At 49.3% G+C, this 26180-nt stretch overlaps 2 protein-coding genes across 5 annotated transcripts; one reads left to right on the forward strand and one right to left on the reverse strand.

The window, feature by feature from the left end:
• Window positions 1-2: 2 nt before the first annotated feature.
• Window positions 3-8587, reverse strand: LOC122375777 (E3 ubiquitin-protein ligase COP1-like). Its single transcript, XM_043355276.1, has 2 exons — window positions 8423-8587; window positions 3-1484 (listed from the first exon to the last, which is right to left on the reverse strand). Exon 2 carries the CDS (start codon window positions 1451-1453, stop codon window positions 29-31), a length of 1425 nt encoding a protein of 474 aa, XP_043211211.1. The 5' UTR covers window positions 1454-1484; window positions 8423-8587; the 3' UTR covers window positions 3-28.
• Window positions 8588-8791: 204 nt separating this feature from the next.
• Window positions 8792-25888, forward strand: LOC122375773 (E3 ubiquitin-protein ligase Bre1-like). Of its 4 annotated transcripts, none has more exons than XM_043355269.1 (18): window positions 8792-8828; window positions 10450-10640; window positions 10970-11156; window positions 11468-11662; window positions 11922-12043; window positions 12804-12950; window positions 13327-13449; window positions 14987-15112; window positions 15541-15714; window positions 16693-16950; window positions 17253-17423; window positions 17927-18090; window positions 19809-19962; window positions 20799-20912; window positions 21401-21592; window positions 23072-23264; window positions 23538-23719; window positions 24382-25888. In XM_043355269.1, exons 2-18 carry the CDS (start codon window positions 10494-10496, stop codon window positions 24571-24573), a joined length of 2841 nt encoding a protein of 946 aa, XP_043211204.1. In that variant the 5' UTR covers window positions 8792-8828; window positions 10450-10493; the 3' UTR covers window positions 24574-25888. The 4 variants fall into 4 exon arrangements, with proteins under 4 accessions (XP_043211204.1, XP_043211205.1, XP_043211206.1 ...); XM_043355270.1 differs by having other exon boundaries at window positions 8796-9069; XM_043355271.1 differs by having other exon boundaries at window positions 8826-8860.
• Window positions 25889-26180: the final 292 nt, after the last annotated feature.

Consider the following 26180-nt stretch of genomic DNA (forward strand, 5'->3'; position numbering starts at 1 on the left):
AGGGGGTTGAACTTGACGCAGCAGACGTTCACCTTCGCCTCCAGCGAAGGATCGAGTGGTGGCGTTGGCCGCCACAGTTTGACGTGAAGTCGTCGCTTCCAGACGCGATGAGGTTGGTGTCTACAGGTTGAAGGTCGACGCTCCAGCAGCGCTTCTCGTGCTCCTGATAAAACGTGCCGCTTCTGACCGGTGGCCGTGTCCCAGATGGTGATGGCTCCCTCGTAGTCGGAGCTCGCCAGCACCGACTGTGGTAGCCGTTCCACGCGACGCAGCTGATCTTGGACGTGCAGGCCATCTCCAGCGTCGGTAATGGATGTCGATGGCGTTTCGCACCACGAACCCGTAGTCGTAGATCTTGATCTTTTGGTGACGCCGGCGATGGCGAACATCTCCTTGTCCTTGTCGAACTCGATGCTGGAGACGATGCTGGCACGGCCACCAGGTCAGAAGAGTAGTTGAGAGACGCCAGCGGCCGCATTCCGCTGTATCGTGTCAGCCGTGACAGGGCGTCACTGAATGAGTCCAGCGGGCAGGCGTCTCCCTCCTCCCCGCCCGCGCCGAGGTGCACCGCGCGCGGCCGCAGCGAGAAATAACACTTCACGAGGTCATCAAAGTGACTGTGTACCTGACGTCGCCGCCGCGCCAGCGCGTCCGAGTCGGGAGTCTGCGCCACCGCGCCGCGCACCACGTTGAAGCCCTCGGGCACCTCGCCATCGGAGACGGCCACCGGACCGGCCACGTCGGGTGAGACGGACTCGGTGGGCAGCGCGCCGCGCTCCGCCTCCATGCTGGGAACGCAGGGCACCCCGGCGGCGTCTCCGGCGGCCGCGCCGTCCCCGCCGCCGGCCGCGCCGCGCCGCTCGCCGTCCAGCGCCTGCTCGACGCGCTTCTGGTCGGTGTCGATCACCTGGAGCTCGCGCTGCAACTGCTGCAGCATCTCCTCCCGCTGGCGGCGCAGCGTGGTCAGGAACTCGCGCAGCAGCACGTTCTGCGTGCGCTGCGAGTCGGCCTCGAGCGCGCGCCGCCGCGTCTGCAGCAGCTCCAGCATCAGGTTGACGTTAGGTAGACCGAGTTCGGCCGTCTCGCTGACCAGGTACTCCTTCAACTCAGCCGGCTCCAGTCGACTCAGCTGGGCCGGCGTGCGCCGCGCGCGCCGGTGCTTGGTCACCAGCTCGTTGAGCAGGAAGTTGGGGTAGATGCTGTCCTCGTCCAGCGCGCGGCTGCACTTGGGACAGCGGCCGTTGAGCTGGATGCTCTGCACGATACAGCGGTTACAGAACGTGTGCCCGCAGCGTGTCATCATCGCCTCCTCGATGACGTCGAAGCAGATCGGGCAGAGGAAGTCTTCACTCTGTTTCTGGAAGGAGCTGGCCACGCCGGTCATTCCCCGGCTGCGCGTGCGCCGGCCTTTTGAGGGGCCGGGCCGGCCGGCGCCGGCCGCGCCCCCGGACATCGCGTCTGCCCGCCGACCGGCCGTCACGACACTGGAACAGGCGGGAAACAGCTGTCACGAGCCGCACTCAGTACTGTACTACCTGTAACTTTGGGTGCTTGAACAGGTTAAGTTAATACCTAAGCTATAAAGAAAGCACCATAGGTACTGCTCTAAAAAGCAGCATATATGATAAGCAGTGCACCAAAATAGATTGTAGTTCGATTTTAAGAGACACAACCAGCAGGGTTGTGCTCGACTCAAAAAAATTTGCTGACTCGACTCATCATTCAACTTCAGAATGCCCTGACTCAACTCTGACTCAAACAAGGAGCTGATTTTTTCCCTTGACTCGACTCATGACTCAAGCGGCTCAATGAAAATATGAGTTGACTCAAACTTGACTCAAATTTTTTGTTGAGTCAAGTGTCTTGACTCAAAACTGACTCAGATAAAAAAGTTGTTGAGCGGGGGGGGGGGTGAAAAAAAATCCGGCAGCAGGGCCAGGCCTAAGTTGTAAAGCGGGGGGGAGAATGAAAAACTTATACTATATATTGTTTCTAGAAAGTTGAGTCAGCTGACTCATGTTCCTACATGTTTTTGACTCAACTCAATGTCAAAAGTTATTTTACTGACTCAACTCTGACTCAACTCAACACCTTAATATTTTTGTCTGACTCAACTCTGACTCAACTCAACAGCTCAACATTGTATCCGACTCGACTCAAATCTGACTCATTTGAGTCAGAGTTGAGTCAAATTTCTGACTCGACTCATGAGTCAAGCACAACCCTGACAACCAGCACAATTACATTATACATATCACAAGATTTTGTAAAAGATACCTTAGGTAGTTAAACCCTAGTTAGAATAGATTCATAGATTCACACCTTCTTAGAGTATATAAAGTAGGTACCCATTCAAAACACACAACACTGTTGAACTTATCAGCTCCTCACAAATTTGTGAAGACCACATATAATATAGTATGCTTGCAAGCTGTGTTACCTATGGTAAAACACCCAACAAACTTTGGGTGTAAAAGTTTTCTTATTTGTCATTTCATTTAGTGCATCTCATTTCATGAGTTTAAGAGTCTGAGTAGGTAGCAGCCACACCCCATCATACCATACAGCATATTGTGCAATCACTACCAATTCATCTTGCTTGTTTGAGCTGTAGAAATCTGAAACAGATGAACTGCAGCAATATGGCTGACATTCATCACTTTCAGTTCAGCAATTAATTTTTTTTTTCAGAAAGTTGCCCACCTACTTTTCCTCAATCATTTAACATTTGGGTTTATGTTCAGGTCACAAGTTACAGCCAGAATCTTTTTCCATTTCATTTTTCATAATTCTGTGAATGTTGGGAGCCAAAGAATCTTTGTAGCTTGAAACTTTGCCCTTGTGTCACCTTGTCCTGAGGGCTGTTCACGGGCCCTGTGTGCGGTCGGACCGCACACAGCCTCGAAGCTCCGCCCACTGCGTCCCTACGTCACCCTTCCGTCACCGCACACAGCGATCGCTGTGGCCGGTCGGGACTGGCCACAGCGGACCGTCCACCGCACGCGCCGTGACGTCAGAACCGCCTACCCATCCCCTACCCCCACGCCTGCTGGACGCACCGCACACACCGCACGCAGCAGTGTGCGGTGCCCGTGAACACCCCTCTGTTTTGTAATCAAATTTGAGTCTTATCATCTCTATCAAAAAGGGCTACAAAGTGCAAGTTCAGCCTCACTGATTCCTGTACCTGCTGTGGACTCTTCCCACAAACGACCTCTACCATACCCACTACCCAGTGAGGTACTCTCTTAGCAGACGTCACCCGAGCTGCCATATCTACGTCTCACGTGCGCAACAATTGTCTTTTCACAGTTAAATATATAACAAAACATAATCTAACCTGACCTAACCTTACCTACAACCTACAACCTACAACCTAACCTACCAACCTACAACCTACAACCTAACCTACCAACCCACAACCTAACCTACCAACCTACCTAACTGGATATGACAGCTCGGGTGACGTCTGTTAAGAGAATACCCCCAGTGATTCACTGTCATGAATGTCAAAAGAAACATTCATTCAATAAAAAATCAGGAAAAAATCTACTTTTCATACATCTCACAATGCAGCTGCGCCTGTGTAGCAGACTCTCGGCCAATTTAACTTTTAACGTAAGAAATGTGAGGTCTGTTTGACCCTGACAGTTCATTCATGGTGAACGTATTTCAAACAAAAGTTAAAAAATATTGGTTAGGTTCCCGCCTCCTTGCCGATCGGTTGTCCTCCCACTGGTCCTCCAAACTTGGGTGATTTGTGCATAAATCTGCAAGATTTTTGTTGTTGTTGCTTTGGAAAGTAACAGAGCATTGGATATTCATGCCTGAAGCAAAAGCGGGAGATAAAGTGCCAGGTAAACTCAAACTGGCCTCTTCCAAGACTGCGCCAGGTTCGTCAAAGAAGGTAACCTTCATGTTGCGTGGAAGTAAACAAGGTGGAGATGGAGCCAGAAGTGATCAGGGAGGTAGAGATGGACAGATGGGGGAGGAGGAGGATGAACTTATTTGCCGTGGTAGTTCAGGGAAGGCTTGCAATAAGGAGATTAAGGAGGACACATGCATATGTTGTGATGTCTGCAACAGGTGGTACCACATGATGTGTCAGCTTCAGTCAGCCGAGGAGTTTGATGCTCTCAGCAGGTTCAAGATATTTTGGGTCTGTTCATTCTGCCAGGCGCTCATCCCATCCCTTGTTACACGGGCAGGACTGGACCTCTCAGAGCAGGTTGGGAGATCCCTGACCGAGTTCAAGGAGCTGCTGGTGGACCAGGCACGAGCAGTTGCGGGTGTAGCAAGTAGCAGCAGGGACCTATGTAGAGTGCAGGAAGAAGTGTATAATGATCTCAAGACGCAGTTGGAAGAACAGGCAAGCGTGATCAAAGCATGCCACCTGTCTTGTGAGGAGCAGACAAAGCAAGTATCAGACATTGTGCTGCGCATTGAGGAAAAGATCAAGTGCCAGGAAGATCAAGCTGAAGTAGTTGTTTCTACAGAACAAGAGCAGAGGAGAACCTATGCAGAGGCAATCAAGTCACTGGGAGCCAAGATAGAGGCCATATCGGCAAGAGAAGTGAGAACTACAGCAGAGTCTGGATCAGGCGAGACTTTGGTCAAATCTGTTGGTGACTTCTTTGAAAAGGAAAGGCGGAAGCAAAATATTGTGGTGCATAACCTTCCAGAGAGTGTGGACGAGGACCCAAAAAGAAGAACTGAGAAGGACATTGAGGCATTTAAGAATATGATCCGGGAAGAGCTGCACATCTCAACCAACATCAAGCAGGTCTTCAGGGCAGGGAAAAGGCAGCAGGATCGACCACGACCACTGATAGTTTCACTGGTCGAAGAAGGGACAAAGTGGGACATACTGAGGATGGCTCCACAGCTGCGAGACAGTGAGAGGTACCGAGGGGTGTTCCTCTCTCCGGACAGGACCCCTGAGGAGAGGGAGAAGGACCGCAAGCTGCGACTTGAGGCGAAGAGGCTCCGAGAGGAAGGAAAGACTGTCCGTATACAGAGAGGAAGGGTCGTTATTCTGCAGCCAAACCCTGAGGCAGGACAGAGTGATCGAGCTGATCACGGGAGTACAGTCTGACTAAATGAAAGAGTAAAAGACATATTGCTAGGATATCTTCGCATGGAAGGTGTGGATGGGGCCCAGCTTGCCCATGCTGCCTGCAAATCGCTTTTACAAACTGCATGCTGGAGTGATAATGTGAATGTGGCCTGTCCCATGTTGCATGACAACAATTTCACAGCACCTATGCAGAATGTGTGTGTAAATGGCACAAACCTGGGTGACGTGTTGCATGCTGAGGTACCTAAGGTTTTAAAAGTTATGTACACTAACATTGATGGGCTCCCAAACAAGATGGATGAACTGTTGGTGAGAATTGAAGATGATAAGCCGGATATAGTGGTCCTCACTGAGTGTGTACCTAAAGCGCAACGAAGACCACTGTCACTGTCATTCTTTTCAGTTGGAGAAGACTACACAACATATCTCAACTTTGATCCGGAACTAGAGAATTTGGGACTGCTAAGCATAAGAGGTGTCGGAATCATGGTACGGTGTGAGCTAAGGCCAGCAGAGGTCAAGTTTGGCAGTCTCTTTCAAGAAGCTGTGTTTGTTAAGCTTAAGTTGAGGAACAGCGACATGTTAGTGCTCGGTGCTGTGTACAGGAGCCCCAGCGGGGACGGCCATAGATCCACAGAGGCCCTGTGTACCCTGTTGGAGGAGGTGTGTGACAGCCAGCCAAGTCACCTTGTACTAGTTGGCGATTTCAACTACAGAGAAATTGACTGGAGTCTGGGAATGTCAACTGCAGGAGACCAGCACTACACGCACAAGTTCATCCAAACCATCCAGCACTGCTTCTTGAGTCAACATGTGTGTTCACCAACCCACTTCATGCCCAACCGAACACCAAGTCTCTTGGACCTGGTCTTGACGTCAGAAGAGAGCATGATACAGGACCTGAACCACCGGCCACCTATTGGAAACAGCCACCATGACTGCTTGATTTTCAAGATAAGATGTTATGCTGATGTATGTTCGAAGCGTGCTCTTGTGAAGGATATGAGAAATGCGGATTTTGAAAGCATGGCCCATGATATTGAAACATCAGATATAAGTCACAGGGTGCAGAACCTAGGAGTTGAAGAGGGTTGGAACTGTCTAAAGGAATTGATAAAGTGTCTCGAAGCAAGGTACATACCAATGAAGACTGTAAGGAACAAGCGACAACCATACAGTAACAACAAGCTGATACGAGCCAAGAGGAAGAAGGACCATCTGTATGGACTCTACCGCCGCTCTGGAGATGGAAGATCGTTGGCGGATTTCAAACGGGCAAAGAATGACTTAAGGAAGCTGTCAAGAAAACTTAGAAGACAACATGAGAACAACCTGGCGAAGAATGTCACAAGGAACCCTAAATGCTTTTGGAAGTATGTCAGGTCTAAACTCAAGACGAAGGCGAGAGTAGAAGAGTTGAAGAGAGAGGACAACTCAAGAGCCCACAGCGGTAGAGAGAAGGCAGAGACACTCAGTCACTTCTTCAGTGGTGTGTTTACTGTTGAAGATCAACATACTCCACAGGCTACTTCCAGGTTCAACGGTACCAGACTAACTGAGGTTGAGATATCTGCACGAGAAGTGAAGAAGAGACTAGAGGCACTGAACATAAACAAGTCCCCAGGACCAGACGAGCTCCACCCACGGATCTTGAAGGAACTGGCGAGCCCACTAAGCCACCTCCTGAAGACAATCTTCCAGAAATCGCTGGACTCCGCAGAGCTCCCGGCGGATTGGAGAGCTGCAAATATCGCGCCCATCTTTAAGGCTGGTGACCGGAGTCTGCCTGGAAACTACCGCCCAGTGAGCTTAACCTCCATCTGCTGCAAGGTGCTGGAGTCTTTTGTAAGGGACGCTCTGCTGGATCACCTGATAACGGAGAACGTACTGTCTGAGCACCAGTTTGGGTTTCTACCTGGACGATCCTGTGCACTGCAGCTGCTGGTGGTAATTGAAGACTGGCTGAGAACTGTTGACGAGCGCAGTGCTGTGGATGTCATTTATCTTGACTTTCGCAAAGCCTTCGACAGCGTGCCGCACAGGAGGCTCCTGCTGAAGCTGAAGGCTTGCGGAGTTGATGGGCCCTTGTTACACTGGTTTCAGGCCTTTCTCGGTAACAGGAGACAGCGTGTTGCTGTTGAGGGTCACTTCTCAGAGTGGACTGATGTCATCAGCGGGATCCCGCAGGGGTCTGTCCTGGGACCTGTCTTATTCCTGTTATTTATCAACGACCTACCGGACGCCATCAGCAGCACCGTCAAGCTGTTCGCAGATGACGCCAAGGTGTACAGGAGGGTGTCCAGTGACATTGACAGAGGTCTTCTCCAGGACGACATATCAGCACTGGAGGCTTGGTCAGCTGTGTGGCAGCTCCCCTTTAACAGGAGTAAGTGCAAAGTCATGCACTTGGGGAGCACAAACCCTGGTTTCGAGTACCGGATGGCCGAGACTGAGCTGACCGTTGTCAAGAAGGAGAAGGACCTCGGGGTGCTCGTTGATGATACCCTCAAGTTCCATGAGCAGACAGCAGCAGCAGTGGGACGCGCCAACAGGATTCTTGGACTCATCAAGCGCACATTCCTGTCACTGGACAAGACTACACTGCCCATCCTCTTCAAGACCATGGTGAGGCCCCATCTAGAATACGCCAACTCAGTCTGGGGACCGACGTCCAGAGGTGATCAAGACGCCGTGGAGAGGGTGCAGAGGAGAGCGACAAGGTTCGTCCACTCCGTGCGACATCTCGAGTACCAGGACAGGCTCAGGGAACTGAAGCTCCCCAGCATGTACTACAGGAGGCTGAGGGGTGATGTCATCACAGTGTATCTGATGTTGACGGGACGCCTGAAGGTGACAGCTGGTGACCTGCTGGAACGAGAACCGTCCCAGAGAACGAGGAACCACGGCCTGAAACTGAGACAGCCCAGAGTCAACACCCAGCTGCGTCAAGTCTCCTTCTGTTCGCGCGTCATCTCGGCCTGGAATGGACTCCCAGCGGACGTTGTATCTGCCCCAAGCGTCAACGCCTTCAAGAATCGACTTGACAAGTTCTGGGCGCACCGAGTCTACGAACTGAGACCAAGGCAGTGAAGAAGACGCTTGACGAGTAGGAAACGAAGTCACCGAGAACAAGACGGAACTAAGAAGACATTGAAATGCCACTGATCGGAAATCACCCAGGTCCCTCAGGACCTTTCTTTTCCGTATATACCTAACCTAACCTAACCTAATACAAAAATCAGGTGTTATGAAATATGATTTTTAATTTAAAAAACGAATCCAAACAACCCAACTAAAACATTGCTGAATCCACCATTGCCCAGTTATGTTCAAGGTTATGCTTACCTGAAAACTTTTGTAACTTTAGCATGGCTTTCGAAATCCGCAGTTTCACGTGCAACACTGACCAGTAATATTGGTTATGCGCACATATATTATTGAACGATTTTACCGAAAACCATACGAAATTCATAAGCCGAGAAAGGCAGAGAGCTCAATTTCGCAAGAATTGCCGGCCTCTGTTTCGGTCGAATATGGTTTTGTGACGTAATGTTTTTGACGAATCCGTGACGAATCGAAAGCGACTTCTTTCACGGTGATGACGTCATGTTGACTCAGCTCAAATCAAAAAGGTAGTTTTATGACGTAATCAAATTTCTACAATCAAAGCAAAAATCACTTATTGGGGCTCCTTGAGGGAAATTGCCTATTCGCATTTGTCTCTTTCTGTTTCGTATTGCGTCGGGTATTGGTCGGTTCGGGTTTCCTTTGGGAATTATTTCGGTGATATTTTATCAAAAGTTTGTTGTGCCATGTAATATGTATAATGTTCTTCGCAGCTTAACAGTCTCTAGCACCTCATATTTTGTAAGAAACGTCAAATATTCGCTTTGTTAGGCGGAGTTCCCCGTCCTTTTCTACAAGGTCAAAACGGTGCTAACAAGAACTGGAAGAATGATCTTTTCATAAGTATAATAAGTGGTTTCTGCAAGGTCATTACCTTTTTAATTCTTCAAGAAAAATTAGGCAGTGTTGAAAGTTAAAGGCCTGGCATTTCATGGCCTGCATGCTGGCCTATGCATTTCGTGTGTGCGTTTTTGCGTGTACGTGTTTTGTGTAATATCTTTCTAGAAAAAGTGATAATTAGTATAACGTTTATATTAGTTATATATAAATGTAAATAGTTTTTTTTCTGGAACGATATTACGCAAAAGATGCAAACTCACAACACTAAGATGCACGCAGAAACTGCATAGGTACCTAGTGTAGCCACTAGCCAGTAGCCAGGCCTAAGACTTTCATCAAAACAAATTTCTTAGGGCTGGAATCTACTTTTCCATGCTAAATAATATGGAAACCTATCTACAAATGCTTTAATGGTTGATATTTTTTCATATTAAATTAAACATAGATTCTCCTACTGTGTTTCCTTCTTACCTGCACTGCACCAACATAGGGATCCCATTTTGATATTTGTGCTGGTCGCTGCATGCTTATGTAGAGTGTTAAGCATGCAGATTCATATGAACCGTACTAAACTCATGCTGGCCTGATATACCTAAGGAAATAGCATACTGGCTGATGATTTTTTTATATTATTGGTTACTACCTATATGGCTGATGATTCTCCTAACACCAGCAGTTTTTTCCTGTGTGGTTCACATAAGTGCTGGGCTTTTCAAATTTCAAGACTACAAGATCTTATTCTTAAGTAGATCATTTTTTTTCTGTTTGTAGAACTGGCTTCATGCTCAATATTCTGAGAAGGGAACAAAGGGGGATAAGAGTCTAATCATAGGCTCAAATTGACTCCCTTGGTATGACAGGTAATATTGAATATCTTAAAAAATGCAAGTTATCAGAGTGGTCAACATATAGCAGAAAAATTAGACTATGACTTTGATAATAAGCTTGTGTTCTTTTCCTTGAAATTATTTCTTCAGATATTTTCTTTTACAATCTAGATAGTAGATTTATCTACAAACATATTTGCATTTTACCGCTGGTGAATTCCAATAAACTGGTAGGTACACTGAATGGATTGTCTTGTACCACTGATGAAAGTCTATGTCTGATTACATATTGGGCACTTTTTGAATTTTTAATATCTGTGAATAATAGATCATCACCATACATCACCTCTCTAATAAGTGGTAGAAACATCAAACATGAAAATATATGGATTAATGATCTGATGCATAAGAAGTGTAACATGAAGTGAAAGCCAAGAGAACTATATCTGGTTAGCAACTGGCATGTGTTCTATTTTTTTACTGAACAACAGATCATATCAAAATCATGTCACCTGTTCACAGCTGTTTAGTTACTTATTTTGACCTTCTGTTAACTATGACTTCTTATGTGCCTTTCAGGTAGAGCCATCACAAGTTATAGGTCCCACACCTAAACACTGACAATGGCCAAGAGAGGGGCCGACGAGGGGGTAGGCGGGGAACCGCCCCCCAAGAAGGTGCAGTTCGAGCAGATCAAGATCGGACCTGTCTCCACTCTCGAAGAAATCGACATGAAGACTCTGCACTTCCAAAACAAAAAGCTGGCCGAGGTAACTGATGAATCTGCTCTTACTTTTTTGTTATCAAGCAGAAAAAAGCACCTAAGCTCTTCTGTTCTGTTGTTTGGTAGAAATGTTTGCAACATTTTGTAATGTTTTTGCCAGAGGAGCTGAATTATGGATATGAATAAGAATGAAATGAACTGTGAGCTGTCTCAGACTATTTGCTACCATCATGTATTTTTCTTAAATGGCATGCTTAAAATGCCACCGAAGATTGTTTCTTCACTCAATCTTCAAAAAGTACAAACCTCCGTACTGGAAAAGTCACCATATGGCGCCTCAGTCCACTGACCCGTCCATGTTGCCGTCGTCCGCAGCGTCTGAAGCGGCACCACCGGGCCGACCAGGAGCTCCGGGGCAGGATCGACCAGCTGGAGAAGCGCCAGATCCAGGACGACGCCGTACTCAACATCATCAACCGCTACTGGAACCAGCTCAACGAGGACATGCGCGTGCTGCTGCAGCGCTTCGACGCCGAGACCAGTGACGAGTTCGAGAGCAAAAGTCAGTCGGTGGGGCGCGGCGGGGCAGTGTTGAAACTCAAAAGGAGCTAGCGTGTACGGCAGTGGGGCGCAAAATGACCTTTGTAGTCAAGATGTGCCCTAAAGCCCTAATAAACAAACGTATATAATAGTATTGCCGTCAGTGGCATTAGGTCTGATTGTTCACATTAAACCATCGATTGTATGTAATGTAAAAGAACCACATATTTCCACAGAACATGGCGTTGATATGTTGACATGTTGCTCTTTTCTTTCCTGTCTTGCCGCCCACTCACTGAATACTGATCGGTCTCTCTGTTTCGCCCTGCGCAGATGAGAGCGAGGCGACCACCTCGTTCCTGACGCAGCTGTCCACGTGGGACAAGCAGGAGCTGGACGAAAAGCTGGCCAGACGTGTTCAGGTCTCCAAGCGCGCCGTCGCCAAGATCCTGCAGGCGTTTGACCGCGTGGTGCAGCGCAATGAGAAAATTACACTGGCGCTGAAGGGCGAGGCGGCCGCCGAAAACGGTACGGGAGAGAGCGGTAAACAGAGACTGTGATAGTGGGGTGTTAGACAGCTACCTATCGCCCTGAGTGCATTTTTTTCAGTGTACGCTGCTATGAACTTCAAGGTAACACTGACTGACCACAAAAATAGATTCCCTTTGCTTCCACGGAATGCCTGCGATTTCTACGTACCTTTGCATACAAAATGCTCATCGTTTTCGTTTGAGCTCGTCCTTTTTCAGTGTTTCATCTTTACGAAACCGCTGCAATTGTGTTACAGAGGACCCGCCGAACCTGGACGAGGAGATTCGAGAGATGAACCTCACCCTGCAGAAGGAGAACGCCAGTTTGCACGCGCTCAACACGGCACTGCACGAGAAGCACCACACCATGTCACTAAAGGTGAGGCGCGACGCTCGTTCTCATGTGTGAGACCGATAGAGGGGAAGGGAACAGAAGATCCCTGACATCTGGAAAGTGAACACATCACAATTTTCTACACGATGACGATTCATAGTCGTGTATGGGGTGCTTTAAAATAACATACATGTCGTGGAAACGCTGGAATGCCACTGGCATTCTTTTTTCAGCCGTTTGTGATTGAATGTTTTAATCTCGCTGCTCCGCCTATATGTCCCGATTATGACTGGTTCCCTCGCCATCCATACAGTTCTTCAATTGTCCCGACTCCCTATCCGCCCGCCCCATGCTTCCTTTATTACTGTGACCGTTTTCCCGTTCCGTCTATCGTTCCCGTGGCTGTCCTTACTTGTCTTCCATCCATCTGCCGTTTACGACCGTTATCCGGCGTTGTCCGCCTGTCTTACATGTGTGTGACTGCCCATCCTTTCATCGTTCTGTCCCGAGTATGACCCTTTACCGTCCATCCTCTTCAGCTGTGACTGTCTGCCCGCTAATAATATCTTGTCTGTGGTTGTCCTTCCATTCTTCTTCAACTGTGACCGTCCACCCATGGCTTATCTCATCCCCTCTGTTGCTCTCCCTGCTGACACATATGTATACCCATGCCTTGATCGCTCTCAAAGATAACTCGTCCATGTCTTTTGTAACCATCCGCCCGCTCATCCTGTCCCCTCTGTGACTTATCCCTGTTCATCCGTCTCTCCCATCTTTAACCCCGGCCCTCTCCGTCCGTCCCCAGACCGCCGAGCTGCAGGAGCGGCTCACAGCCCTCCAGACGGAGAAGGACGAACTCGGCAATCGACACGACGACCTACTCTACGAGTGGGAGAAGACGCGCAACTATAACGAGAAGCTGGAGACCCACCTGGCTGAGGCGTCCGAAAAGGTACGGCGGGGGAGTGGCGTGCTCGGTGCCGTGGTGGGGTGGTGTTGGTGGGACGCGCTTTTTTAACTGTTTGGGTCGGGGAATACTCGATGGTCTGTCCTTTGCCACACTGTAAGGTGGCTAGAGGGATTGAGTATTTGATTGGCGATTACTGGCTTTGCGATGGTGGTTTTAGGTAGATGACTACCAGAAGGCCCTATATGATGATTATAGGTGGAAACGTTGGTCTACTTTCAGTCGCGCCACCTATGAAGTTAGTCGTGGAGCGCTCGGATAGGGTGGCGTTACCGTTGCTGTGGATCGTGGAATATCTCGCAATAGTACTATCACGTGTTGTGTGCGCTGGTTTGTCTCAACGTTTTCATTTTGTTTTCAGCTGAAGTACTTTGAGCAGCAGGTGGAGGATCTGCGGCCCGACGATGCCCAGAAGAGCTCCGGTCTGGGCAGCTCCCGGAAACCGGAAAAGTCCTACAAGGTGACCGGCTCCGTGCAGAAAATGGTACGTACTGGGAGCTGAGGTAAGATGACTGGATGTGACTGCCGACTGGTTGGTTATGCTTGACGCTAAAAACCTTTTGGGTTCATGTGATATAGTTTTGAATCAACGTGAATTGAAGAATTTGAGGTGCAGGATGTGGAAAACATTGTATACCTTTCTTTGCAGGGATATTGCTTTTCTGCTATGTTCACTGTTTAGAGGTAGCCCATTTCATTTTTTTTTATACATTTATTACATTATCACCTAGAACAGATACGAACATAACCATAGTATGTACATGGCACTTGCGGGTTACGATACGATCTGGGCGCGGCGGTCTCGTGTGGGACCGGCGTCTGGTCCCACGCGACCGGCGCCGCACGTCCCACACGCCTGTCCCTGTAACTAGCCTCGTTACCACGCAGAAACATTAAGCAGGGGAAACAAAACTCGACCATTTCACGTCCCCGACGCGATCGTTGCTCATGATTCCTGTGAGAGGATGTTAATCATTTTTGAGGTTGCCTCCCAAAGAGTATTAAATTCCTCAACTCTGCCGTTGATTTTATAAACACATTCTTGCACGTTTTGATATTGTCGTAAATGAGTCAGGTATGAACGCATCGTAAGCATGCTCTCGTTCCTACTTTGTTTCCAAATAAACCATTTGGCCAGGAGCAAGAACAGATTAAAGTCTTGGGCTTTATCTTTACATGAGCCAAATATTATTTTTCGAGGTAATAGTTCAACATTCCGATATGATATGTTACCGCGCTTGAAACCCATCCATATTTTGTTCCAGAAGACTTCAACTACTGGACACCGTACTAATAAATGTGTTGCCGTTTCCTGGGCTTGTTTGCAAAAAACGCACTGGTCGTTGTCCGTTAATTTGAACATCTTCAACATTTTACGTGTTGGGAGTATTTTATGCACAAGTCGAAACTGAAACCATCTCAAATCGATATTTTTAGTACTTTCCGTCAAGATTTTAAACCATTTCTTCCATTGAGGTGTAATGCCTAGTTCCACATTCCATTTATTTTCGCATTGACATGTCTCTAATAGTTTAGGCTTAACCAATTTTTTGTAAGCCCATTTTGTGACGCTTCCTACTGTCATCATTGTCTCCAGATGTTTATCTGAGCTTAATCTAGGTTCCGTGTTCATTTGAACTTGCCGCCATGATGACGGCACAACGCTCACAAGAGTGTTGCACGTCATGATATCTAAATTGTTCCATTTTCTTTTCAGTTCTAACGCAGTATGCCATCTTTTAGCAGAGAAGTTGTATAGATCCTTAACGCGAACAACGTTAAGTTCTTTCATATTCCGAATCTGCCTAGCCGATAGCGACTGTTCGATGTTTAAATTCTGGTTTAAATAAAGCACCTGCATCATTATAGCCCATTTCATTCCATGCCGAAAGTCTGCCAGCTAGGCTCTTACGTTTGGTTGTAACATTGCTGCCGGCGCCGACACTGTGCGCAGTCGGCATTCTGATTTCCCGACCGCGACTCTGTACTGACCGCGTCTGCATCCTGTGTCTCCCGGACAGATCGAGGAGATAAACCTGGACCTGGAGGAGCAGCGAGAGCTGGCCACCAAGCGGCTTCAGGAGCTCGAGGACCTCCACCGCAAACACAAGGACGTGCTCAAAGAGGCCGAAAAACTCAAAATGGACGTAAGTAGTGTGGGAGAGGAGCGACTGATGGTGGTTTATGTGGTTAAATGAAACATAAAGTGTGCAGCTTTCCGTTGAATAAGCGCTATTTGCGAGGGTCAGCCTGCACTGTGCATTGTGCAATTATGCCCTGGGATGGGTTCATAGGGCTGCCGCTGCCTCCCCTGTCCTACCCGATTATCGGTAATGCTCAGATAGCGAATAATTTCTGGAACAGGTCCGAAAGTGATTGGCATGCACCTGCACAAGTTGCTTTGCTGGAGATGATAGTCCGTGTTACCGACGCTACCTATAACATCCTCTATGGAGACCGCTGACCTCTCTCCTTTTTCCCGAGTGTGTGCCTATCAGCTGCAGCATTCCCCTGCCATCCAGTAGCTGGTGCCGCGTCGTCTGACCCCACCCCGCTCTCCGTCCATGTTTTTCAGCTGCGCCAGCTGCCCGAGTCAGTGATCGTGGAGACGCCCGAGTACAAGTGCCTGCAGTCGCAGTTCTCGGTGCTCTACAACGAGTGGCGTCAGCTGCGCACACAGCTGGAGGAGGCCAAGCAGCAGCAGCAGTCGTGCACCAGCGCCCACCTGCGACAGATCGAACAGATGGAGGTGAGCGAGACGGGGACGCTACCGGAAGTTAGATGTATGAGGGATGATGGGCCGGATTTACAGGCTCTCTGGGCTCGATTTCTTCTCATAGTCTGTGTGTGTTTACTGTTCAGTCAACTCATTCGACTTCTCGACTTCATCTCGAGTTCATCTTCTCGACCGGGCCTACTCTCTCATTCGACTTTTATCGCTGTTATTCTTTAATATCGAAAAGTGTTGGCTTATTTAGCGCGATCTTTCCCACTACTCCTACCCACAAGGCCATCTCTCCCTCCCCTCCCTCTGCCCACCTCCCTCCGCCGCTCTATCCTGTTATGGCCCGGACACCAGCTCACGTGTGCCGTCTCCAGAGACCGCGGCCGGGTGCCGGGTCCATCTGTGTCGGTGATGAGACGCCTCCCCGGGGTACGTGCGGGTCAGACGGCGGTATTATTGTGCCTGGGCTGGGCGGGGAACGGACGGGCCCGGCTGGGGCTGTCGTCACCTACTGAATGTGGTACTGAGATGTGGTGACACGGCCTGGATGGAACCGCGGATTTGCCGGTACTGAATACGTATGGATGACAGGTAGCCTGACTGTCGCCGGATGCTGCTACAGGATTCGGCTTGGTGTGAGCTATTTTAGTTTGACCCCGTGTTTAGGTTATTTTGAGCAGGTTTTCGTCACCTTCCACCTTGTCGAAATAGAATAGTGGCACTGACTTTCTGCCAACTTGTTCACATTCTTACGGATACCGGATTGAGGGCACTATTTATTTGCGTCGTACTCACATGTTTATAATGCTTACGCTTTTAAGGGACCATTCGTCCACTGAAAGTAACAGGTTCGTCCTGAGGACTACCTGCAGTGGCGTGTGTCGCGCTTGTTGTCAGTCCCCCATTTCTCTCTCTTCTCCCTGGCAGAGTGAGGGGCTGCTCCCGCAGAGGAAGCTCCACACCAAAAAGATCTATCACCCTTCTCTCCCCTCTTTCTTACAGAGTGAAGAGCTCCTCTCTCAGAGGAAGCTCCGCACCAAGGAAATCCAACAGGAGGACGAGCTGGCGCGAGTGAGGAAGGAGTACGAGATGCTGCGCATCGAGTTCGAACAGAACCTGGCCGCCAACGAGCAGACGGGCCCGATCAACCGTGAGATGAGACACCTCATCACCAGTCTGCAGAACCACAACCAGCAGCTCAAGGGCGAGGTGCAGCGCTACCGCAGAAAGTACAAGGAGACCAACATCGAACTCATCAAGGTGAGATAAATTTATATCATGGTGAGATTCTGTTTTGGCGAGTGTTTTCTGTAATTGCGTTGTCGTTATTTTTGACCTGAGTCCTGATTTTACTTGTCACGGTCCGAACTGTAAAATATGTTGCCTTACAATTCAGACCTTGCGCGACTGAATTTACTTGATCTGTGTCCAACAATAAATCGTTGCCCTACGTCAGCCCTATTCGACGTGGTCTGCCTTGATCTGACCTTACCTGACTTGGCTGACATCTGATTTTTTCGAGCCCGCACTATCTGACCTCTGACGTCCCCGTCCTCTATCAGGTTCGCCGTGAGGTGGAGGAGCTGAACCAGGAGAAGTACCGTCGCACCTCGGAGCGTCAGGACTCGACCTCGTCCGACCGAGATGTTAAGGAGGAGCACCCGCAGCAGGCGCACGACGCTGCCGTGAAGGAGGAGGCCGACGTCAAGAAAGAGGACGGAGACGGAGAACAGGTGGGAGAAAATAGAGAGGGAGGGGTGGGAGAGGTGATTGGAATGGCAGAGGGACGGTCACGAGAATATATGATGGAATGGGCACCAAAAGGAAGATACATAGAGTAGGATCAGTGACTGGGAAATGATGGGAGACGTTGGTGAGATGACCCAGTGGTGGACAGATGGCTGGGCGTGGCTGAAGGTTGGTTTTGTTAAACGTCTGCTTACCTACTAAGGATCCGGCCAGCTGCTTGCCCCTGGCGAATATTGTGCATGAAGTCTACTCGCGAGGTGATGCCAAATATGTTACTGAAATTTAGCTAGCTATATTCCGTGGTAGCTGTGTGTAACTGTGTAGTTATATTCCGGTAACCCCTCTTTGTGTGCCCTAGAACTGCAGCTTATCAATAGAAAAACACAATTTTAAGGAATAGTGGTTGTCAATTTTCAAACAACCTGCGGTTATCTCCTCACTGAATCCCTATAGTACACAAACAGCTGACCCCCTTGTTCTGCGCCAGGGCGGCTCTCAGTCGGCAGAGGCGTCCGGCTCCGGTGACACCGAGGACACCAAGAAGGACATCAAAAAGGAGACCTGTACACCCATCAAAAAGGAGCAGCACAAACACAGAGAGCTCTCCAAACAGGAGCAGGACATGATCCGCGACCTCAAGTCGCAGCTCAAGTGAGTTGATGAACGTTTGAGTGAGTTGAAGTGAACGGCAACGTGGATGACTATGCCGGGTAGCGGGTTAGATTCCATGTGGCCAATAAGTCAGGGTGGCAAGCAAGCTTGATCCGTGTCGCTACTATACTTGCATGTGATATTTGCAATCTACATATACAGGGTGTCTCAAAAGTTCGTTCACACATTTCTCATGCCAATAAAACATATAAGATCCGGCCAAAAATCTAAGGTTTTGGTGTCTGTGTGTACACTAGACAAATACCTATGCATGCATTGACAACTGATTCGGAAGGATGGAAACCAAACCCTTTGCTGCATCTCCAAAAATATTTGCCCATACCGATTTGCCCAGGAGAGGTTCTGCTTTGTAAACGGCCAAAACCTGTCCATCGTGCGGTTTTTGTTGGGATTTTATGTCTAAAAGAAAGCTATTTGCTCCAGATCTGCCTCTTGAAACTTCGTAAGATAAAACTTTACATTAAATGACACTTTTGGAGGGTCAGTTGCCTTGGCATTGACGATTTTCGTGTTATTTTCCCCAAAAATTTAGCGTTATAGATATTATAAACAATTTCAAAATGATTCTTTGTCTTTATCTTATGATGACCTGCAATTTTTGAAACTGGGTAACCTCTGTCTGTGAGCTTCTGGGCAGTTTTCAATAGTTATGACCGCATTTTTAGCTGCTTTCCGGAGCACGAGTCTGCTGCCGTACGAAGGTCGTTCAAAACGCTGTTAGTCTCGCATGGTTTCGTCCTTCACAATTTTTAGCCACCGTTTTTATCAGATGATCATCATGTTGTACTCATCCCCGCCGACACTGCCATGTGTCATTTCCGACTTAACCATTTCCATTACTCCTGAATCAGAGAGTTTCTCAGCCGACCCGATTTTGCGACCTCCATTTTCATGCCTGACCCATGGTCAGAGGTGAACCCTTTTTGTGAGCTCATGAAGGGTCGAATGCGCTTGAAAACAATGCGACTGCCGGGGGAAGGTTGTTACCAATGCCCATGCAAAATTTCGACTGTTAATTTCTAGTTGATTCAGAATTATTGACAAAAAAGCATAGCCGGTAGCTGTCAACGAACTTTTGAGACACCCTGTAGACTAGCTTTTCAACTAATATTTGTTACAAACTCATAATAACGGTCGTTCGTGAAACTCATCCAGGCCAGGTGATGCCCGCTGATATCTCGATTTTTCCTCGTTCCATTTGTCCATCCGGATGTGTGTCGCTCCCACATATACTTTGTCAATGAGATCAAAGAACCGGTGCCGGCGTCAGTTGACCTTTAGACATGAGGGCGGTGTGTGATTGGAATTTAGTGCGGATCTGTCCGGCGTCCGGCTAGATGCGGGCTGCTACAACTCGGATCGGCCAGACTTTTCCAAAGATAGACTGTAAAGAGGGATTGACCATATCCGTTAGCTGCTACAGCTTACAGGGATTGTGAACGTTGTGTGTTGTTTTCCTTTTATGGTTTACTAATTATTTTTATATTTGATGGTATACCTACTTATAAATACGTAAATAGCTTGAGGGTAGTGATATTGCACGCTTATATTGTACTATGGTACCCAACTCTTTATCCACATTGTTTCCGACCTTCCTCTCTTATATGCTTCAACTAATGTTCATATCTACCCATGCTTACATAGGTGTATCAAGTGTAGCTCTAACACCTGCCCGACCTCGCCCTATGTGCCTGCAGGAAGGCGCTGAACGACCAGAAGGAGATGAAGTTATTGCTGGACATGTACAAAGGCGTGGGGAAGGAGCAGCGGGACAAGGTGCAGCTGATGGCGGCCGACAAGAAGGCACGTCAGGAGTGTGACGACCTGCGGATGCAGCTCAAACGCTTCCAGGTGAGCGCCGAGGGGCAGAGGGGAGACACCGGCCGCAGGGGAGGACGAGCAGATGAGCGGCTGGGTCGTGTAAGAGCTCATGTGACTGACGGTTGGATGAAGGATGCTGCATACCTCTTGCCTAGGTGCCGGTCGGTTGGAGACTTTTTTGTGCAGTGGTGTGCCAGAAAGGTCGCGAGCTCCGATATTAAATGTTGGGACGCTTTAGCGTCGCGGATGCTTGTGGTTGTTAGTGGTGGAACCAGAGTATGTAGGAGGCTCACAGCATTGCTGAACAGTGTTTTTGCTGTGACAGCCGACTCGCCTGACTGTTAGAGTGAGGCGAGGCGGCCATATCTGCTTCATTCCTGTTGGCCTGGCGACAGGTCCGGCTCTATCGGGTCTCTGACATTATTCCGTGAAGCCCACCGTTCAATGTTCCTCCTACGCCTGACAACCTCATATTAGTTAGGTGTCCGTATCTCGTTAATAATGTGCTGGGGGTGGGCTTGGTACTCTTTATATAACGCTCCATTGATGTTAGTATATCACATCAAAGCCTGGACGAATCCTCTCGGACATTTGAGTTGTAATAGGCTTACTCACAGTGATTGGCCCATCTCTGCGTCAGGCGTTGTCCGTCTCCGACAGATTTTATCTTATTAGGGATAGTCAATATCGTAGGACAAATTGATTGGCCTCTCGACGTCTCATAAAGGCCACAAGCTAATGTAATCAATGAATTAATGTTCGAAATATTCAGGGACGTCGCTGTCTTTTCACCACGTTCTCTTATCCCACTCGGTGTGAATACTATGACTGGACCTGCCTGACCCACGCTTCAATCAACGTTACAGGAGGCAAAGCGGGAGGAACGGAAGAAACTAGCCGACGAGGACGCCATTCGCAAGATCCGTCTGCTGGAGGAGCACAACCACACGCTACAGAAGCAGATCCACAACCAGAAACAGGTACAGTGGATAACTGCGGTGTCTGGCTGCCGGCTGGTGGGGTGGGGGTCCACCAAACTGGTATTGGGTGTATCAAGTGTATCAAGTACTGTCTGCTTTGCCGTCTCATACCGGCTCTCATTGTACCGTGTGTGCTGTGGCTGCCGCTGCAGCGGGCTGAGGCTCGAGTGTACCTTTTATGGCGTGCTTTGTTGTCTGATATCGGCTTTGACACACTTTATCTACCGTACCTCGTAGGAGACTGGCTCTTGGTGTTTCGCTGTGCACCTTTTCTCTGAGCCGCTGACTGTACGCCGGTGTACCTTGCCCGCGGGCTCTGGCTATACTGTACCCTTATGCCCCACAAGGAGGCTCTGACTAATTACCCCGTATTCCACCGCAGGAGACTGGATCTCTGTTTGCTCTGCCGCCTGTTGTCGTTTTTTACTGTACTTTGTGACTTGTGTGACAAACTTCTGACTCTAGCCGTACCCCGTGTCCCCCTGCAGGAGGCTGAGGCTCTGCTCAGCGAAATGGAAGTCACCGGTCAGGCCTTCGAGGACATGCAGGACCAGAACATCCGGCTCATCCAGCAGCTGCGAGAGAAGGACGACGCCAACTTCAAGCTGATGTCGGAGCGCATCAAGGCCAACCAGACGCACAAGCTCGTTCTGGAAGAGAAGGATATGATGAGCGAGAGGGTAGGTCAACCGATGGGAATGGGCCGTTATGTTTAATTTTAGTACGCCGTGAAAAGTAACGATTTATTTACAGGGGATATGCGTGAGAAATTAGAATAATGACTTCGCAGACACGTAATTCAGTGCCATCTGTACCCTTATGTGGATTGTAGCAACATAGATAGTGTATGATTGCCGTGAGCTACTAATGAGCAATCCCCTTTTCTTTTATGGACATTTCTGATCGGTAATATTTCAAGTTAGCGTAGGATTTTTCCCGTCTAGGACTTATCCTGCATTATTCAGCCAAACTGCTGCCATTTATGCTGACTGTTCTCTTTTTGCTCATTTTCTTCAGCGAAAACTTTCACGGCAAAATCAAATGTGTCGGTATTTATTTTTTTTTTTTTTTGTTATAGCGCAGGCGCTAAGCAGCTTAGTTAACCGAATAACTTTTTATCGGCAAAGTTGATGTGTAAAAGTTAGACCACTTGGCTCAGTTGATGGTACATGTCAGGTTCTTGGAATCTCTAAGCATAAAATCCATTTATGGCTATTTTACGTGAGACGTTTCTTAACTATTTTCAAGATGAAGCGAAGTTGGTATAGAGATACACGGAAGCTGTCAATCACACCACCTTGAGGAATTCTTCTACAGGTCCTTCTTGCTGTAAATTTCAATTTCATTTTTGGGTCAACTCCTAAATACGTCTTCACCCTACCGATTGTTTTATATGAAAAGCAATGACTTTCGGTGATCACTATAAGTCACCTTCATCGCTTTGGTGCGTCATAAACGACGCATTTCATCAACACGCGTTGGCGACCTAAAAGGCCACGTCGACAACGGGCCTGTTTTTCCTGGCCCCAACAAACGGCCAACGGCTCATACTTATATGGAAGGTCGGTTGCGCCCACTAACCATTTATTATATGAACGATGAAACGATCGGTCGTCCGGTGTGGGTGGAACCGATGCGCAAATCGCGATTATTATAATGGTCCGATGAAAGGTCGCCGTTTGCTGGAAATGTCGGGGGCCAAGGAAAATCGTTGATTGTTGTGGGCCGAAACCAACAACCGCTTATGGCAATTGAACGCGCTGGCGATATGTTGTTAAACTACGCAAGAAATAGCTGCGCAATTCGGTTTGATGTGTAAAATGTGCTGTGGTCGTATCTTTGGATGGGTCGAGGCCTAGTGCATTAGACACAAGGGTTTTTAGGCTGTCAAAATAGCTTCTAACTTCCCTGATGTTGTTGGTGCTATCCTTACAGCACTTCTACGCGTCAATACTGATCATCCAACAATTTCGGACGCACTCGCCCGTCCGTAGTTATCGACTAAAACCCCGCGACTGCCGATGTTTACCCTCCATTCCTCTCGGACAATCGTGTAGACGCTCACCTAAACTAATTAGTAGTGATATCTCTGCAGCCGACTCCTTAACCCTCTCTGTTGACGATAATCCTTCAGCTGACCCTCCACCCCTTCCCGCCAGGTGAAGACGCTGACCACGCAGGTGGAGGCGCAGAACCAGGTGGTACGCAGTCTGGAGGAGATGGAGCGACACATGCAGAGCGACCTGGCCAACGTCAAAAAGGAGCTCGGCTTCCGACAACAGGCCATGGAGATGCACAAACGAAAGGCTATCGAGTCGGCACAGGCCGCCGCCGATCTCAAACTTCATCTCGGTGAGTGAAGAGAGTGAACTTTTCTCCGTGACACGGGAACTGAGAAGCAACTGACTGACGTGATCCTCACATCACGTCTACCTGGTTTAGACGTGTTATTCAGAGCCTATTGAGGCCTAATCATGTCTGTTACTTCCCTCACGAGCTACCACATTGTCCCCACCACCAGTCTTATCACTTGCACCCGCTGTCCTCTGTGTCACAGAGAAGTACCACGCGCTGATGACTGAGGCACAATTTGGCCCTCTTACCCCCCCCCCCTCTGTGTCACAGAGAAGTACCACGCGCAGATGACCGAGGCGCAACAGGTGGTGGCCGAGAAAACCTCCTCGATGGAGCAGGAGACGTTCAAGACGCGCCGGCTTCAGGAGGAGCTGGCGGCGCTCCGGCGAAAACTCGAACGGGCCAAGAAGATCGAGCTGGCCGGTGCCGCGGACGATGTTCTCATGGAGGAGGTAGGTTCTGGGGCCCGGGGGGGGGGGTATAACTGATGTGGAAGTTAGTTTTAGGCGGTGGATGACCGGGTATTCGAGTCCGGTGGGGGAATTGGGCCTTTGATGCAGTTTTGTCTGGTGTTTACGGTGATCGAAGAGGCTTTCATTAAGTTTGTTGACCTTAGCAGATACCTCGTGACCGCTGGTAATTGGCTAAGACAATGGCGCGGTAATGCTAGGTAATTATGTCGGTCATGTAAGTCTCCAATTCAGCGTTATGTAGTGTGGACAAAGCATGTGATGATTGTTAGGAACATCCGCGATGAAGCGCGACGCTATTCCTTTTTATTATCCCGGTGGAACCAATCATACCCGCCTGGGGTCTGACTGGTTGATGCGCGATATTTGGCCAGGCATGCACGCACGGCATGCCTGTTACGCAACGGAAATTATTAGCGATCTACCCGTCCTGCCGCCGTGCGTCGGTATTTATAAAGTTTTGACAATAAGTCGAGCTACCGCATGTGCTCGATACCTATAAACCGACGCTCTTCGCATCTGTCTCATCTCGTAACTGCCCGCCTTGTATCCTCTAGGTTCTTGAGTACAATGAGCAGCTGAGGTGTCCATTATGTCCTCCTCCTTCCCTCTTCCCTCTCTCACTCTCTAACTCTGCCATCCAGGTCCGCGAGTACAAGGAGCAGCTGACGTGTCCATCGTGCAAGGTGAAGCGGAAGGATGCCGTGCTCACCAAGTGCTTCCACGTCTTCTGCTTCAGCTGTCTGCGCACACGCTACGAGACACGACAGCGCAAGTGTCCCAAGTGTAATGCTGCGTTCGGTGCCAATGACTATCACAGGTTGTATCTGGCTTAGGTGTGACTGTGAGCGATTGTGAGTGTTGTTGTGTGAGTTTATGTGCGTTGCTGTGGTGTGTGAGTAGGTGTGGCTGTCATAGGATGTGATCGTATGTGTGTCTTTGTACGATTGTTTCTGTCATCGTGGACAATCGCGGACAGGCGGTACTCGGGGAGACTCTGCTCTGATCTTTCGACTGGGATGGTTTGAGTTACATATGAGAACGAGTGAGTGAGTGAGCAGGGCGAGTGTGTCTGTGTTTAGCGGCCTGGTTGTGACGTGTGATTGTGACGTGTGACGGCCCCTGTCGGTTGGATTGCCGTCTGAAAGTGTGACGAGTCGGGCGCTCCTCTGCGGTGGTGCGCCGTCCGTCTGTGTCCCTCCCTATTGCGTTCCGCCCCTCCCCGGCCCGGCAGTCGTCTGGTCCGGGCCTGTCTATTGTATTGTATAGGGCGGTCGGATCTCCGCCGCCGCCGGCTCCCAGCGGTGGGATCAGCTCTCCGCCGCCGCAGCTGACGTAAAATACCGCCCGGCTGGTCACACTTGCTGTCCGCTGGTTAATCAAGGGACCCTTCTTTCCAGCCGACCGTTGTGCTATGGACAGCGGCGGCCTCGTGTAGCGCTATCCGCGACGTACTTAGGCTTGCTGTAATTGCCGGTCGTAGAGGTGCATTTTCCCCCAGCGGGGTTTATTCAGTGGACTGGAGAGGCGCCGCACTCTGCGGCCGACCTGAGATGGCATTTCTGATTATTGTTCCGGTCTGGTGTGGTGCCGTGCGCGCAGTTGTTTGTGTACAGACGTCGGGCCGACCGGTCCCGGGCTATATTTGTGTACAGACTAGATTTGACGGCCCGCCGGCGCCTGTCGGCTGCTGAGACGGTGCGGGGGCTCGGCCACGGCGGCGTCTCGGCGGCTGACCGTCGTTGGCGGGCTGTCCGTGCTCTCGGCGTTCACGGCAGCCCGCGTGAACCGCTGAGTGTTAGACGGCTCGCCGGCCCGGCGCGGCAGGCGCCGCCACTTCAACTGTCTCGTCCGTGTCATTAGCTATGCCCGGGAAGGGCTCGTCGTGTTTTCTTCTCTGACGGTTTGGTACTTTGCGCGCGGCGCTCGCTCGCTCGCTCGCCGGGTATTTTTCCATAGGCAGTCCGTGTATCGAGGGATGGCTGTGTTGTAATATCAAACTGTCGGGCCGCCGCGGCCGCCATGCGGCGCGCGCACGCAGCTCTCTGCAATCTGCATGTCTCCGTGGTCCTCGTGTCGATGTGACGTGACGCCGTCGGGCCGTCACGCTGATGTAATCAGTACCGCGACCAATAAACGCCTGCGATGTGACTCGTGTCGGTTTGGTGGAGGGATCGCAGACGAACGAGATGGGCTAGGATAGATATTGGTAAAGATAATTTCTCATTTTTCTTCCTCCTACAATGTTTGAATGCGAAAACATACTACTTGCAGCTCACTTTATTCGTGGACAGTGCAAGTATGTAGGCATAGTTTTGTGGTCGTTACGAAAGTTACACAATAAATTACATAACTGTTTAGATACATTTTCATTTTATGACTTCAACCACAAAGTGCGCGAAACTTCAACTCGGACTGGCTGGGCTGGTATTCGCTGCAACAA

Source organism: Amphibalanus amphitrite, unplaced genomic scaffold (genome assembly GCF_019059575.1).
Source record: "Amphibalanus amphitrite isolate SeventyFive unplaced genomic scaffold, NRLGWU_Aamphi_draft 001917F_arrow, whole genome shotgun sequence".
NCBI lineage: Eukaryota > Metazoa > Arthropoda > Thecostraca > Balanomorpha > Balanidae > Amphibalanus > Amphibalanus amphitrite.

Bases quoted from the DNA above. Each gene is read 5' to 3' on its own strand.
- LOC122375777 (XM_043355276.1), bottom strand. From the start codon at position 1,453: ATGTCCGGGGGCGCGGCCGGCGCCGGCCGGCCCGGCCCCTCAAAAGGC.
- LOC122375773 (XM_043355269.1), top strand. From the start codon at position 10,494: ATGGCCAAGAGAGGGGCCGACGAGGGGGTAGGCGGGGAACCGCCCCCC. The intron at 15,113-15,540 runs GTAAGTAGTGTG...CATGTTTTTCAG, and splicing joins CCGAAAAACTCAAAATGGAC to CTGCGCCAGCTGCCCGAGTC. The intron at 19,963-20,798 runs GTGAGCGCCGAG...TCAACGTTACAG, and splicing joins TGCAGCTCAAACGCTTCCAG to GAGGCAAAGCGGGAGGAACG.